The following is an 18549-nucleotide window of genomic DNA, read 5'->3' as shown; positions in this document are numbered from 1 at the left end:
AGGTAATTATGTTTTGATTCCTACAAAAAAAATCGAGTATCACAAAAGAGACTAACGAGATAAGAGCGTGCTAAATCGCTCTCCCCTCGGCCCCCGCTCGGATCAAATCGGCACCGGACGGTCGATTGGACGAGAGGGACGGAGAGAGAGCGGGGCGGAGCCCTGAGGCCACGCCCGGAGCCGGCTCGAGGCTCCCCAGACCCCGTCCGCCCGCACCCACGCCAGTTAGCCTCCGACCGCGCCCGCATGCGTACACGATCCCTCGATCGCGAACTGTGACCGAATGTGATAAATGGAACTGACCAGGGTTCAATGTTAAAGAATCAAAGTTGCGAGGACAAGGAAGTTAATATGGCTATAGAGAGTGTGTCGCGGTATCCGAGCAGCCCGGTCGAGGCTACGGAACCACCGAAGCCAGCGAGAATAAGTTTCAGCGTAGCCTCGATTCTCGCCGATAATAAAGTGGACCGCGCCGAGCTCATCAGACACCACAGGACGATCCCCGAGTCTCCGCTCAGGCAGTCGCCATCAGCGCAAGTCGAGTTGCCCGGCGGTAATTACATGTCGCCGAGACCAGCTTCACAGACACCGCCCCTGAATCACAATGCATCTGCCGATGAAGATGAGCATGAAGGTTCAACAAACGATGAACATTCGATAGTCGACGTGGAAGATTCTCAGAATGGCACTCAGAGTGAAGACGAAGATAGACCGTCTGTTAGCGATAAGGGGAGATTAGTGAGGCCAATGGCTTTTAGCGCTCTAGCGGCAGCGGCGGCAGCGTACCACGGCATGGGCTGGTCTGGAGCACCTCCGGTAGTACCATCATTTGGACCTTTGTTCCAGTCGCATTTTCCTGTTGGCCATATAACAGGTTAGTTAAAATCTATCAATCTAATTATTTCTTTACTGAGCACGTTGTAATCTTTGGTTCGTCCACCGATTCGTTCGCCGGCTAGATCTTTTTTGTCATCACGTCTTGTCGTTAGTTAGTAAAGTTGTGTTCTCGTATTTCAACAAATGTTCCAAGTTATTTTTTGTTTTAGTAGTTAATTAGTTAACGTTTAATTTCTGTCCTCGAGATAATTAAGAATCGATTAAAGTTACAAAGTCAGTCTACGCGTGGACCTTTTCATTTTTAGCACCCTTCAACTTCATATTGAGTTTGTTGAGAATATTTCTTATAGTTATAGCCATAGTTATAGATCAGCTAGTTTTTACGAACATTTAATTATGCCATGATAATTTTTGATGTAGCTTGATTATGAAAGAAAAAAATTGAACTCATATTTAAACTCATAAAATTGTTTGCTAAATTATGAAATAAATAAAATATGAAAGTTGTTAATGGTAGATAAAAATAATTAATCATAAAATAATGCAATATCGTGAACACCAAAGAATAAGAAGATAATGTAGGTTTATAAGCAAGATAATGGTTGGATACTATGTATGTTGACTGAAACACGATTGGTAATTTTAGACTTACACTAAAACTATACACAAAATGAATCAAAACTAATTAAAGTTTCTTTATTTTTATCAACGGTGTTCGAAATACAAATCCGAATTCATAGGAAACCTACTGAATGTTTGAATCATACATACTCAATGAATGTCAGTTGAAGTCCTAAATCATTGTAAATACATTTATGTAAACTAGCAAAATGTTTTCCAAACACTTCATAATTATAGTAATGAATTAACCACAATTAAATAACACATTCTTTATTTACAATCAATACTTTGTTAATTAACCACTAAGTAATTAATTGTGTAGTTAAAATTAAATTAATATTCTAATAAAATATACATCCCAGCCAGACTTGAAGTACTACAGATAAGTGCATAATAAATAAATGGAAATAATTTAATATTTAATAATTTGTAAGTTTTTTTAATAATGATGGCACAAATATTACTATTCTTTGGACGAGCCAATTGGTTCTTCGCGGAGTCGTGCCTTGCTGACAAACAGTTCTGTTTCACTGTTAGCTTTAGATATTAACATAATAGAGAATCAACAGTACCTAAGCGCCCGATAATTCATCAAAATCAGGAGTATACTTTAGATGAAAACTGAATACTCTGAATGATATAGGAATACCTATATTCAGTAATAAGCGTAATGAAGCTCAAATTAAATAATGTAATGACAATAAAAACGCGAGTATAAACCGTAAAAATAGTTTTTTTTAACGGTAAATTTTTGAATATACAAAATCGGTTTTGTTGGTGAAGATCAATGGCTGTGCCATGGTTCGAATGCTCATGGGGGTGATTCAAGGATCCTGGTACTATGATGATGGAAGAACAAGACTTTTCCCGAGTAGTAGAGAGCGTTTTTTAGCAATAAAATTAATAGGTGAACAAATATATATATACTAGCTGACCCGGCAGACTTTGTAGTGCCTCAATCGATAAATAAAAGACCTAAACTTCTGTATAAAATAAACTTAAAACAAACAAAAGGAATCAGTCCGACGGGGGACACATTAAAGGAAAACAAATTTGTTATTTTTATTTAATTCCGAGCTTTTTCATATATTATTCACCTTTTAAACCTTCTCTGCACTTCCAAAAACAATTCAAGACCAAAATTAGCCAAATCGGTCCAGCCGTTCTCGAGTTTTAGCGAGACTAACGAACAGCAATTCCTTTTTTATACCTATATTATTATATACTAGCTGACCCGGCAGACTTCGTAGTGCCTCAATCGATAAATAAAAGATCTAAACTTCTGTATAAAATAAACTTAAAACAAACAAAGGAATCCGTCCGACGGGGGACAGATCAAAGGAAAAACAAAATTGTTATTTTTATTTAATTCCGAGCTTTTTCATATATTATTCACCTTTTGAACCTTCTCTGGACTTCCAAAAACAATTCAAGACCAAAATTAGCCAAATCGGTCCAGCCGTTCTCGAGTTTTAGCGAGACTAACTAACAGCAATTCCTTTTTTATACCTATATTATTATATACTAGCTGACCCGGCAGACTTCGTAGTGCCTCAATCGATAAATAAAAGATCTAAACTTCTGTATAAAATAAACTTAAAACAAACAAAAGGAATCCGTCCGACGGGGGACAGATCAAAGGAAAAACAAAATTGTTATTTTTATTTAATTCCAAGCATTTTCACATTTATCTACCTACCTTTTAAACCTTCTCTGGACTTCCACAAATAATTCAAGACCAAAATTAGCCAAATCGTTTCAGCCGTTCTCGAGTTTTAGCGAGACTTACGAACAGCAATTCATTATAATAAATAATGTCCTTCTTCAAACGAGGCTTGTGGAGAGTATTAAGCGGTAGGCAGTGGCTTGGCTCTGCCCCTGGCATTACTGAAGCCCATGGGCGACGGTAACCACTCACCATCAGGTGGGCCGTATGCACGTCTGCCTACAAGGGCAAGAAAAAAAAATTGCAACCAGAACAAAACAAATTACAATCAAATTAATTAATCCGCAGACACTCACTTGACGGAGTTGCGTGTTCAATAATTATTGATAAATGGTTACCTACAAGTAATCGCAGTTGGTATCTTATTGTGTTTTTTTAATTCTATTAAGTGCGTGGTTTGCTGGTGAGTGGGAGGTACTGGAGGGTTTAAAGGATTCTACCGCGCAACAATTCTATCTACTATGAGGTTCAGTGGCGGAATTTATGATATCTATGTACATAATTCGGTAACCACTCAATACCGGATTATCTATGGATTCGTCCGCCCAAATTCTGTCATCTATTATGAAAGTCAAATCAAGTATATGTTAAATAAAATGTGTTCATTGCGTTTAAGTATACAAACATTATGAAAATGTTGATTGGGGAATTATTAGTAATTTACAATTCAATTTTATGAAGCCAAAAAACTTATTGGATTTCAAAATATTTTTTTGTTTATAAATGAGTTAATCGATTGTTTAGTTCTTCCTTTATGTGTTTTATTGCCTAGACGGGTGAACGTGCTCACAGTCTACCTGGGCTTAAGTGGCTACCGGAACCCATATACATCCATAACGTAAATGCTGTCACCCACCCAGAGACATGAGTTCCAAATCTCACCTGTATAGTATACTAAATATCCCATCCTTTCAAAACTGAACGCATAACTACCCATGCGGACTTACTTATTACCGTACCACCAGTCTCAAAGTAAGCCATAATGTTTCAGAGTAATTACAGATTCACATTAACCTATCTATGTTTTATGCAGCTAACAACTAAGTAATAAGTGAGTTGTGAACCTCTCTAAATCCGCAGGCATAGCTAGTTAACGATATTACATGTAGGTATACCTAATGAAGACGATATGAGGCCGTCAGCGCAACAGTGGCCTAACCCACAATTCATATTCGTGCTTATGTATTGAAATTTATTTAAAACATAATAAATTTTGATGCAAAATCGGCCTATCCCTAGTTTCATCCATAGATAACAGATTACTTTGTAAACATCATTTTCGCGCGTATTTTTTTACCTACGTAGTATTGTATAGGTAAATTCGAATCTCATTATCTCCATACTAACTATGGTAAGCTTAGACCACTTTTATGTTGACGGACTCATTTAAAATATATGTATCACTTTGTATATAACGCACTAAACTAACACTAAGCTTGAATTAATAAAAAAATATTGACATTCGTTACAAGTCCTCGCTTCTAATTAAAATTTTGCTTTATTATTTATCCATTAATTATCCGGATGACAACAGTAAATTTATTTGTACAATTATGTCTCATTACCGGCGTTTGGTAACCGAGTAATATTTTTATTTATGACGTTAAATGTTTGAAACGAATTTATGAGTCTAGACCTCATTAATGTCACGCTATTGGACAATAAAAGAAGAAACAAAAATTTAATTCTGTCACGCAGCAATGGACACAATTCTCGCAGCAATTTGTGAACTTGAGAGTGAAAAGAGCAAATTTTATCCCAAATACCATTTTATCACTTTAATTACCTAATATTATTTTCGATTTTAAAAACTAATTTTAAGTAAACTAAATTGTACGTATTGTCTTATCTAGCGTTCCATTTATATTGTGGTAAATATACATTCCAACACAATTGAGAATTTGAATATGGTGTGTGATATCTGTTTATGCAAATCCGCCATCTTGTTTCCCGGATTCGGCCATCTTGTCGAGCTTCTCGTCCCATTGTTTACGATGTTCGATGGATTTGTTATTTATGTAGGCTTTGTATGGATGTTTGATCTTTACGTTTCGAAAGGGTTGTCCCGACTCTGTTGACGGCTTATAGTGCTTAGGAGTTTGTCAACAATTGTGGTAATATACTTTGTATTTGTCGTCGTGTGTTAAGAACTTTGACATTTAGAAGATTTAATAGATAGATAGGTACATAGGTTGATGTAGTTAAAATGATTGGACCGATAACATAATGTATAATTATTAGAACTAGTGGTCCGGCAGTAGTCGAAATTCGACTATAATTAATTGAAATTTTATGTTTAAACATTATTTCGGTTCTATTGTCATATTATACTTCTTTATTATAATCATAGATTTCGCCAAAAGTACACTATAGATAAATAATCTGAAAAACAATCAATTTTGATCTATTCTCAATTTGACCACAAACAATAACAAAAGTTTGACAATTGACAATAAACAAATAGTATGTTTATATGTATGTGTTGTAGCATATACATGGCAGTGTGTGTAATGCTTTTTTTATTGATTTAATGTATTTTTTAGGCATAATTTAAAAATAATTAGCATTCGGCACTTTTTCTCTATATTCTCTATAGGTAAGTGTGGAAAATTTCATACTCCTCCGTCCGCGCAATTTTCGTAAAAAGGGATACAACGTTTTTGCTTCACGTATTAATATATAGATATAATTAAATTATCTCTTACCTTGTACATACATATAATCCATAAATTTTGAACAAACTAGAGCACGATGTCACAATACACCGAGATTCAAACATTTGACCGAAAATCAATTAATAAGAGTTAAATATTTTATTATATAAATATTATAACATATCAAAGTAACCGAATTCACTTTAATAAATTATAGCTTAATTGCTCATTCTATTTGACGTCATAAGAAGAATGATGTAATTTGTCATTGTCCAAGAAACATGTTAATTTTAATGTAAGCAATTAACAGCAATGTTCTGTCTCATAATTTCTTTACCTAACACACTTGCCTCGTAGTACTTAATTCAACATTTGAAGTAAATTGCAAATATTTATTAATAAGCTTATTGCACACGTACGCGCGCTGTGTAACGTTATTAATTATTGATGTTATCGGTTCGTTAATATACTAATTGGATTTATATCCTGCCAGGAAATAATGTGTTTGTTATCCGCGTTTAAAACAGAATTAAAACAAATCATTTTGAAGTATTTAATTACAAATTCCCGGGCTCACGTGTTTCTCGCATTAAATTATGAATAAACATTTTGTGAAAAAAACATTTTTTTTTATTGCTTAGATTGGTGGACGAGCTCACAGCCCACCTGGTGTTAAGTGGTTACTGGAGCTCATAGATATCTACAACGTAAACGCGCCACCCACCTCGAGATATAATTTCTAAGGTTTCAGTATAGTTACAACGGCTATCCCACCCTTCGAACCGAAACGCATTACTGCTTCACGACGGAAATAGGCGGGGTGGTGGCACCTATCCGTGCGGACTCCCAAGAGGTCCTACCACCAGTAATTACGCAAATTATAATTTTGCGGGTTTGATTTTTATTACACGATGTTATTCCTTCACCGTGGAAGTCAATCGTGAACATTTGTTGAGTACGTATTTCATTAGAAAAATTGGTACCCGCCTGCGGGATTCGAACACCGGTGCATCGCTACACACGAATGCACCGGACGTCTTATCCTTTAGGCCACAACGACTACATTTACAATTGGATGGAGTTTAATGTCTTTACGTATTGTATCGTGAATTTTATAGGTCCACGGTGCGAGCGAGGTATTAGTTGTTATATATATATACTTCAGTTACCCAGAAAGAAAGCAGTCAGGTCCTATACAGTAGAAGGCAATTTTGTGTTTTAATGGTACACTTTGGGAATTTAGAAAGAAATACTAGTATAAGCTTCAAAACTTTACTCAGAGTCTAATAGGTTTCTGCCGAAACAAAGAAATCAAATTAAAAGTACTATATTTAGTAGTCTATATTTAGTACAGACGGCGAAAAAGTCATCGATTCTACCACGACTGGTCAGCGAATGAGCGAATCGAGGAAGAAAGAAACAATAGAAATAAATAGAATAATAAATAACAGGAAAACAATCCTGACAAACTTACCAATTAAAAATAACGCAGACAAAAAAACAAGTAACACTAAATCGTATCAAAGTCGCATCCAATCCAAAAAATAGCTCGTGTATTCACCGATAATTCGAAGCAGCGGAACGGGATGGATGTGAAAATAATTCGTGCTATTTTGACGTACCCATTGACGTAAATAAATTGAGAGCGGTGGTGCTACTGACGAAGCTACTTACTAGTTAATGTTAATGAAGGAAGAACATGTTTATCGATGATCTATCGGATTTTACACTGATTTAGAATTAAATTAAAAAAATATCAGAATAAGGATAGAATTAAAAATTCAAATTGCAATTTTAGTGAAATAACAATACTAATAATAACAATAATATACTAAAACAATAGTATGTTAAAGGTAAAAAAAAATAAGTGAATAATTTCGATCACACTGAAACAAAAACAAAACAAAAATGGAAATGTTAAATAGGCGTAGTTTATTTTAATGTTTGATGAAATTGACAAAAATAATAGGTGTCTTTAATTTCCTCGACCGGGTATCCGTAAACGGATTTCCCAGCGTTAAAAAAAAGGTGTATTTAATTTAGATTTTTATTATTGTACAGTGGGTGGTAACATTTTTTGTCCGCGCCTCTTTAGAATAGCCCTTAGGCCACAAAGATTAGGTATGGGAAAAAAATGTAATATTTTCACTATCGCATTCTTCAAAATGAAATATAAATACTTTACATATTACATAGCATGCAAAAATATGCACGAATATCAGCAAATGGCTATGTCGCACAGCTCACAGCTAAACTATGTTTTTAAATTTGAATTCGCGTGCATCGTAAACATTACCCCAGCGATACGAAGCGCGATTACCTACCGTATGTACACGCTTATTCAATTACTGCCTCAAATCGATAATGGCGTTGAACACTATTGAAAGGAAATGTTATTTAGGTATTTCGTTATGTAATTGAGACGGTTTTACGAAAGTTTTATATTCCGATACGGTTTTATAGGGACCGCCTTTAGGACTTCAAGTATTTATGCTATGCTCTATGCTGCTATGATCTATGCTAGTAAAATATGAAGTGTTATATACGTGAAAAGCGCCTTGTGACTGTGATACAACGGTAGTGAATTATATAAAACTAAAGTAAAGTCTGAAAGTCTAAAAAAGTTATTATTATCTAGCGACCCGCCCTCGCTTCGCTTCGGAAACATTATATTTTATTATTGATAGTTGAGTCCCGCGATGTTACCCGCGGTTATTGTCGTACCGCGGATGACGCTGCGGGGCGAAGCTAGTCTAAAAAAAGTAGCCTAAGTTACTCCTTATATCATCAGCTACCTATCAGTGAAAATCGCGTCAAAATCGGTTCAGCCGTTCCAGAGATTAGCCGAAACAAACATAGAGACAGACAGACAAAAATTTTAAAAAATGTTATTGGTGTATGTACCGTACATATATTCATATGCATGTAGTAAGAAGCGGTTATTTCAATATTACAAACAGACACTCAAATTTCATTTATATGTATATACCGAAACATATTTGAAATCGGTACTGAACATTAAAAAACAACAAGTTGTGTGTGTGTTTGTGTGTATGTGCTACCGACAAAACATATTTAACTAATTAATTCAAGTTGCGACAGAGGTTGAACCTAATTTTCTGGGCCCGAATAGCTCAATTGTAAAAACAAATGAATTACATTGGCAACATTGAAGAGCTCCATCGCACGCAAACTTAGTAATGACAATTCGTCACGAATACAAAAAAAAAATTACGGTTTCCAAGGGATTTCAGGTAATAGTGTACATTTGTAATAAATTTAAACGATTTATTAGCCATGTGTTGATTTAGATAAGCTTATTGTGGACATCGAAAATTCACTCCTGACAAATGACGACACGTTTTTCTTTGCATTAAACCAAGCATATAGTACGAGGGCTGCACTAAAAGTATCGGGAATGGAATATTTCCACTGTTCCTGTCATATTAAAATCTATTTAATTGAAAACTCCTTGGTTTTAAAAATCGAATACCATTTATTTATTTAAAAAAAGATTCTCGGTCTTGTCACGAGGTTTTGTCAAACTTGTTTAGTCGTTGTGAAAATGGAATTGACTCGAGAAAATTCAAGAGCGATGATATATTATGACTTTCGAAGTGGTTTAACACAAAAACAGTGTGTTGACTGGATGATTTCTGCATTTGGTGATGAAGCCCCATCCAAAACCACAATTTATCGCTGGTTTGCTGAGTTTCAACGTGGACGTGTCAAGCTCAGTAATGATCCCCGTCAAGGTCGTCCAAAAACTGCAGTCACCCAAGAAAACGTTGATGCTGTGCGTAAGCTGATTGAGGAAGATCGACATGTGACATACCGCGAAATTCGGGCAACTTTGTATGTTTTTATAGCGAAAATTAGGAAACGACCAGACTTGTTCCTGTAACCTATCAAGCGAGAGGCATTGTTACTGGTGGTAGGACCTCTTGTGAGTCCGCGCGGGTAGGTACCACCGCCCCGCCTATTTCTGTCGTGAAGCAGTAATGCGTTTCGGCTTGAAGGTTGGGGCAGCCGTTATAACTATTGCTTCGGCAAGTACCTGTGCCGCATAGACAGGGAGCCGGACGCTCGGTGCCACCACTGCGTCCACTGCGGGGAGGACACGGCGCAACACACGCTCGCCGAGTGTGTAGCTTGGGAGGAGCAGCGCCGTGTCCTCACAAATGAAGTAGGAAGCGATCTGTCGCTGCCGGCCGTAGTGCGGAGGATGGTCGGCAGCGCAGAGTCGTGGGACGCGGTGGTGTCCTTCTGCGAGGACGTGATGTCGCAGAAGGAAACTGCAGAACGGGAGAGGGAGATCTCGACTCCCTTTCCCGGCCGCAGAAGGCGCACCGGGCGCAGAACAAGGGCGGACAATGCCCTTTTCCGCCCCCCATGAATGGGTCCAGGGGCGAGGGACTTGGGAAAGCCCTCGCCCCCTATTCGATGGACCTGAGACGGAGGCGCATGCGGGTGTCGGCGCGTGCCTCTGAGGCGATGCACGGAGTAGCTGAACGCCTCACTACTCCGTGCAGGAGACGAGGCCTGGATAGACCGGGCCAGCACTGGTGTGGGGCTGCGGAAGAATTTTGGATTCCCGCGGCCCTGCGCGCACGTGTGGGTGGACACCGGGGTGGTTTTAGCCGGTAGGAGTCCGGCACGCCCCTTCGCTTTTCCCTAGGCGAAGGTAGTCCATGAGGATTTCCCCCCGAAAAAAAAAAAAAAAAAAAAAAAAAGCCGTTATAACTATACTTGAGACCTAAGAACTTATATCTCAAGGTGGGTGGCGCATTTACGTTGTAGATGTCGATGGGCTCCAGTAACCACTTAACACCAGGTGGGCTGTGAGCTCGTCCACCAATCTAAGCAATTAAAAAAAAAAGGCATCGTTTGGACTATGAACATGATTCTTCGGCTAAATTAATATCATGCCATATTTCTCTATTCACGTAATTAGATAGTTTCTTAAAGAGTAACAACTCGTGGAACAGATGATATGTTGCGGGTTTTAATAAAATATTTTTGAATCTATTGGATCTTAGAAGTTGTCCGTGAATAGATGTTTGCTGGGCACGTATTTGACTCGGTAGATTGGTGGCCTGGTGCATTTGAGCTGGTTTATTTATTTATTGCTTAGATGGGTGGATGAGCTCACAGCCCACCTGGTGTGCCTGGAGATCATAGACATCTACAACGTAAATGCGCCACCCACAAACAATGCTTTTGCATCGGTTCATACGAGTCTACCATGTTTTTTTTTTGCGAATATCAGCAGACCACCGTACGACACACCTAATGGTGATTGACCACATTAATTACCAAGCGTCTTATTCTATAAGCTTCGACGACTTCCACATCGACTATTGATAAATTATGTTATTAATAGTGAATACCGTATAGGCTTACATTGTTACAATACCTCCGCATAAATCGCTTGCTGTAAATAATGAGACGCGAACTCAGATATTGGCGTTGAATGTTTAATGAAAGGCGAATCCAGCAAATTAAATTGTCAAGAGCGCGGAGTGTTGGCAGCGCATACGCAAACATAACATAACACATCCGTTTCACGATTCGTATTAATTGACTCGCTAATCATGGTGGTGGCGCAAAAAAAAAAAAAAAAGAAAAAAATACACACACACACACACACAAAAGTCCTCAATGAACAGCTTGTCCGGACCGGTTCGGTGCGGCGATATCTCTAGAATCGCTCTCCCGACAAAAGGGGGAATGCTTTCGTCGACCACTGAAAAATAAAAGCCGTCTTTATCGCTCTATAATGGACGTCCAGTATTGGTTTTAGTTCGCGTTTAAACGCGCGTTTTCCCTATTTGTTTACGATCTAGAATAATGGTCTATTAAGAAATAAAATTGCCGATGCAAAATCGCAAATGTGCCATTGTGATTAGCAAATGAAATTGTTTTCGATCGCTTCGTTTGTTTAATTAATTTAGATTGCAGGTTTTCCGTTGTGGATTTTCTATATATAAACAACTTTATGAAATTTTTGATGGATATATTATAATACTAGCCGTACTCGCCCGCTTCGCTGGGCATTTAAAATTAACATTATTATCTATTGGTATTATTATCATTAGGGAGTCCAATATAAAAATCCTATCCATTAAGTACATGTATTTTCTACATGGATACCAAGTTTCAAGTCGATCGGATGCATGGTTCAGTAGTTATAACGGAACATCCGTAAAACCACTGTAGTTTTATATATTAGTATAGATTGCAGCGGAAACTCATCATAGAACATAAGTTATCTGACAGACGCCTGCACTAATCGCATTTTCAACATAATTTTCAATATATACAAGTCCGGACTAAACAACATTCTTATCCCTTTTTACCCTTTTATAAAAAAGGAATAGGACCTTCCTCCTACTGAGCAATTTCGCTCGTGAAAGATTTCCCCTTTATAACCTGTAAAGTGTCACAAAGATATATGATAGGATATTTATCAAAATGCGTCTCTGTTTTACGCCACGAAAGATTGATGAAAGAAACAAGTTCCATTATTATTTTGGTTTATAGTTACTGCCGTAAGTTCGGATACATTCGTGGAGTTCACAAAAAAATCTAATTTCAAAATACAATGGTAAAATCAGTGGTTATATTTTATGCGCTTATCCAAATACTGGTGGTAGGACCTCTTCTGAGTCCGCACGGGTAGGGACCACCGCCCCGCCTATTTCTGCCGTGAAGCAGGAATGCGTTTCGGTTAGAAGGGTGGGGCAGCCGTTGTAATTATTCTGAGACCTTAGAACTTATATCTCAAGGTGTGTGGCGCATTTACGTTGTATATGTCTATGGGTTGCAGTAACCACTTAACACCAGGTGGGCTGTGAGCTCGTCCACACATCTAGGCAATAAAAAAAAATACGATTACTGTTATTAAATTAAGGAAATAACGTTTGGATATATTCTTTATTCTTTATTGTACACACAGTTAATATTACAGTAATTGCGATAAGATATAAAAATGGCGAGCTTAACTCAACAATTGAGTTTGCTACCAGCTAACCGTTCTTAACGAAGGAAAGCTTTAAATGAGTGGGTAGAAGAATACAATCTAATCAATTTACAACCTAAACAATAACAAAAATAAAAAAACACTAATACATAATATATCAGACTACATATAGACATACACACATAAATAACGGACGATATTGGACGATTATTTTAATTATAGTAACCTGAAAGGCTTCATGAGCGTAAACGTAATAATAAGTCACTTCCAGTCTAATGAAAACATTTAAATCTTTGTTCGAATTAAATTCGCAATTTACCAGTCATAATACTATTCTTATTTCGCATTCAGTTACATTCTCTAATTGTAGAGTTAGCCGCGATTTTAATTACGATCGTCTAATTTACAGATTAAGCTCGAGTACAGATTATGGTTTCTAATTTACAGCTACAACATAACATTATTTTATAATTTTAGGTTTTGTATCTAGTGCAGGTTAAAATGTTTTTTTTTTGATGCATTGAAATTTGAAATATTTACGTACAAGCGGCCGGCTACGGCTCCGCTCTGGTCTTTAAAAAAATTTTCAACGATATTTGACGTTGTTTTATTTTTTAAAATAAAAGAACACTTATTGCGGCATAACTATAATAGATAGACATATGCTGTCGCGACACTTTTTCTAAATAGTAATGTGTTCTACAAAGTCGTAGTACATTATTTTATTCTATCATCAATAGTTTTCGCAGGGCACGCGATGTAAAGAATATGTTAGGTAATTTTTTTACACCTTGGGTTACATTATTGGAGTTTTAGTAAGGATGCCTAATTTTGAAAAAAAAATGAATATAGCCTATGTCACACGGGAATAGTGTAGCTTCCAAACAGTGAAAGAATTTTTCAAATCGGTTCAGTAGTTTCGGAGCCTATTCAATACAAACAAACAAACAAATCTTACCTCTTTTATAATATTAGTATAGATTAGGTACATTGACTTTCATGTTGGATTCGTAAACATGAATTACAAGCACTGAACCACTAAATTCGTCTAATTCATCTAAATAATGATATGCAATGAATAATTATTTATCGCATTCAATAGTCGGAGCTGTTGAAAATTTGTCCCCGTTACTACCGAATCTAATTAGAGGTCTAATGACATAAAACCGCGACGTACAGGCGAGCGCAAATTTAATGATAAGTACATCCATATTTGTTTATCGGTGTAAACTGGAAAGGCTTATCGTCTCGAGCGCTCTCGTTAGTGCTTGTAACCCGAGATCCTATTACCGGGCGCGAGAAACAACAAATAGTTACCTTGATGCAAACATGTTTAGGGGTCAAAATGTGGAGGCGACTTTTCAGAGGTCGTTTTTTTCGTTCTGTACTCGCACGATTGCCACTCCTAATTGGCTCGCCATCTGTTTTAATTCATTTCGCGATAGTTTTACAAGTATTTTATTGACTCGTGGCTCCGCCTGGCGGTCCGGAGACGTAACGAAGCGATTAATCGATTGGTCTTGCGTGCGAGTCACTCGAGCCGGATGCCGCGATATATTGAGCGAATAAATCGATCGCTTATACGAGCTTTGAGCAAATATTTCATTAGTGAAGTTTTATTGTTTCATATACACACATAGCTGCAGTGCATTTCCTTGATTATATAATACGTTTTTAATATTGTCCTGAGATTGTAAATCTTATTTTTATATGTGTAAGTGCTAGTTTTCTGGTAACTTCTAATTTGAAGGCGTTCCTAATCGGTTTGTCCAATTGTTTTCATGGCTGACAGCAGAACATACATGTATATTTTGAAATTCTACTGAATTATTATTTCATAACACTTTGGGAGGTCTGAGTAAGATGCAATATGTGACACTTAGTTCGTCAACACAAAGTTTAAAATTGCGTAAAATGTCGTACGTTTAGAGATAAGTCCAGTAGCGTCTTCAGTGACGCGTGCTGCCATCTCTTGGACGATGACACTAAATAATAAATCATAAGATAAGATCAGAGGCAAAGATTATACGGTATCGAGTCACATCACGCCAGCCGTGCTTCCTGTACCGGCAAATTAGTAAAACACCTACAAACAACATTTTAGTGGAGAAAAAACGTGTAGCTCTTATCGAGAAAGGCATAGAGTTCGCATTTGTACGATCGATGTTCAGAAACAGCAAAGTGCGCGGTGTAGACGCATATTTTTAGTATTCGCAGAAACATTGAAGCTAAAAGTTAAAGTCGGCGCTTGAACGACTTGAGACAATGAACAAGAGCGCAACGCTACTAATGTTTATGCGTCTAGTTAAAGTTTAATTTCGACCCGGAATAAGACAACATATAGAGCTGATAAAAGTAAATGAAAAATTAATATTCGATAGTTTTTTTAAATAACGTATGACGTTAATATTATTTACGGTTTTCGTGAGTCGTAAACATTATTAAAACATTTTTTTTTTAATTGTCAGAGTCGTCCTTTACCACGAAAACTCTTAAGAATTCGAAACATTGGAATTAATATAATGACAATGATAAACGCTAAATAAAAATGTTAAATTAATTACCTATTATATACATGAATATTTTTGCATTTTGGTTGTAGTATCAGTCAAAGTAGCATCATCTCATCTCTTCGCGTGGGCGTTATAAATAGGACAACTAGAAAATTCACCGGCGTTTCTCCGGCATTCTTTGAATATTATACCACTAGGATTACTACTACTACTACGACTACTAACACTACTACTGCTACTACTATGACCACTAATACGACTACTACTACTACTACGGCTACTAATACTACTACTACTACTAAGGACTACTGCTACTACTACTTACTACTACTACTACATTACTACAAGTAATAGTACTAGCATGCTGAGATCACGAACCCGCATTTACTGGTAGTAAAGCGTATTTTAAGCCTATTTATGGCACGAAGTCATGTTTCTCGGTTTGAAAGGTGCCACAAAGGTGCCAGGTTTTACTAGTATGCTGAGACTAGTATCTCTATAGAAAAGTTCAAGTTTTATATTTCAAGGTGGATGACGACACTGTGATGCCTATAGACTCCGATGAGCATTTTACAAAAAAAGAAGAATGATCAAGCTTGGTATTTATAATTAATATTCTATTCAGCATAAGATTATCAGTGACGTTGGATAGACGCGTTGGCGTCTCCATAAAAGCGAAATAGCTTTACTAAACTTAGGCACTATAAGTTAGTTGACCCCGCTTTCATAATAAATATAAGCAATCTAAGCATCATCGCGGAACATAAATGTCTAAGTATTCTGAGAAATATTCTAAATATCTTGTCTGGACACATTATGTGAATTGAATTTAACAAAACTCAAATAATGGATTCTTAAAGGTTTTAATCTTGTCGATCTAAGGTTAGTTCCTTAGAAGATTTTTTTTATTTCTTTATTTTTTTCTTCCTTTTTTATTGTTTTATTTCTTGCTTTTATTTCTTAAATAGCCTTCTTGATGCTTAAATTAGAATCACAAAATAGAGTTCGGATTTGTCATGCATGACCACAGAGGTATGATATTGGAAGCGAACGCACCCAATACTTATGGGTATGTTACTAAATAAACGATTATAAGGCTATGTATGCACGAGCAGGTTGACAATCTATAAGTAATACAATAGCGCGTTTGAGCGTAACCTAAAAAAAAGTTACGTAATTTGCCAAAACTGACGCTCTCATTAATAACAGGTTATCGCATCTAATTTGTAACGTGCTATATTTGAAAGTTGTTTTTCTTTTTTTTTTCTTTTTTATTCGTGCCCAGTCTTTTTCGTTCGAATTTCAAATGCAAATGCACGTGACCTCGACCCTGTGACCAATTAGGCACAGCCATTAAAATTTCGGCGGCCCGACCCTTTCCGTTGCATTCCTTCACGAAAACGAAAAGTTTCTTTTTTTTTTTTAAATACTTCAATTTGCAAAAAACACGGTAGCCCCTTTGTCAATAAAACACCGAATTTTTAATTACTTATTTCGTTTTCATCCACGTCCGGTTTGTAACATAAAATTTGGTGTAGAGTTAAGCAAGCATTAGAGCATGCAGACAACCATTGACCGAAAATAATAATTATATATGAGAAATCGATTTATAAAAAAAACACAATGCATTTTAATAAGAAAGTTTTTTTTTTTAAATCATTTCTTTTTATTGTACCGATGGGTGAATAAGATGACGGTCCATCTGATGTTAAGAGCCCAGAGGCAAGACAAGGTGAATGCTACCTTAAGAGCCGAGGTAGAGGTCTAAATTGTGTTGTATAAAGGTTATTGTTAAATCGAAAAGCATGTTTGCTCCGCGACAGAAATAAGCACGATAGTGGTAATAGTGGTATCTGCATATGCGAACTTAATCTATCCACTATGCGGCCTACTACCAGTAAATGTTGGTTAGCGCTGGATTAACACTCAGAAAACCCTGTGAATCTCTTACCCGCTTTTTACTATACCCACGGGAAACGTGGTGGTACTATTCAAGGCCACTGAATTCTCTTACTGATTTGTCCACTAAATAACCGGTAATTCAACTATGAGTAATTTAATAACCTGTTAATCCTACGAATGGGTTTCTCTTTGAAACTAAGCTTATAAATAAATATTTGCACTAAATTTGATATATGTATCATTGTCATCGTCATCATCAGCATAGTAGCCCACTGCTGGACATAGGCCTTTCTTAGTACACTCCAGCTCTTACCAGCCATCCTGCATAGATAGTCATTCCACTAAGCATGATATGATAGGTACCATCGCCCTGCCTATTTCCACCGTGAAACAGTAATGCGTTTCGAATTGAAGGGTGGGGCAGCAGTTGTGACTATACTGAGATCTTAGAAATCATATCTCAAGGTAGGTGGCGCCATTTACGTTGTAGATGTCTATGGGCTCCGGTAACCACTTAACACCAGGTGGGCTGTGAGCTCATCCACCCCACTATGCAATAATTTTTTTTAATGATAGTTAGAAAATAATTCCAGTCATCTTCATATCCTTAGAGGTATAACGCGTCGATCAGTTCTCAACTTTGAGCATTCAACTAATCTTAGATCAGAAAATCGGAATATTATTTGCAGCACGTCTGAAATAGCTAAAGAAAAGTACACCGTTTTACACTTTACCTAAACAATTCATTATAATTATTAATTATAATAGTAATAAACTGGTTAGATTATGAACAGATAGGTCAATAAATTTTCATACGCTTATTAAAATATAAAAAACATTTATTATAATATAACATAATTTATAATTTTTTGATTATAATTTTTTTTTTAATTGCAGCTAATTTTGTTATTAATAGATGTCGAGCGATGAAATATTTATGACTTTAATGATGTTTTCGAACTTGTTCTTGTACGACTTTTTCGCCGTAAACATGAATATTTAATTCGCTCATTAATTATAAATATTAAGGAAGTAAAAGCTATTATAGGAGCTTAATGTTCGAAAAGGTTACAATTAGATATGAGATTTTTTTGTTATTTCGCACTAATTGCGAAATATAATTTTCAATTAATTTTTGTTTAGAATCGTATTATTATGGTAATTAGATTTGACTAATCTGATCTTTCCGTAGTTGATTTTAATTTTACTATAACATACATTACAAAAATAACAGTACATCCATAAACTCGTTTTCATTGGTAATTAAAACTTTTTATTGTTGGATTAGGCATTGTCAATCGGATGGAATATAAA

The 18549-nt window shown here is 36.4% G+C and overlaps 1 protein-coding gene across 1 annotated transcript in view; it reads left to right on the top strand.

Annotated features, from left to right (window-relative positions):
• The first annotated feature begins 210 nt into the window (after nucleotides 1–210).
• LOC101741743 (homeobox protein vab-15) overlaps nucleotides 211–18549 on the top strand; it is a 34715-nt gene continuing 16376 nt past the window's right edge. Inside the window, exon 1 of the mRNA XM_038020690.2 lies at nucleotides 211–874. Within this exon, the coding sequence (XP_037876618.1) occupies nucleotides 313–874 (562 nt within the window). The 5' untranslated portion in view covers nucleotides 211–312. The remainder of the gene's footprint in view (nucleotides 875–18549) is intronic.

The sequence above is a fragment of the Bombyx mori genome, chromosome 26, assembly GCF_030269925.1.
Source record: "Bombyx mori chromosome 26, ASM3026992v2".
Lineage (NCBI taxonomy): Eukaryota > Metazoa > Arthropoda > Insecta > Lepidoptera > Bombycidae > Bombyx > Bombyx mori.
Note: the sequence above shows the minus strand (reverse complement) of the source record. Positions and strands in the feature narration are given on the sequence as shown.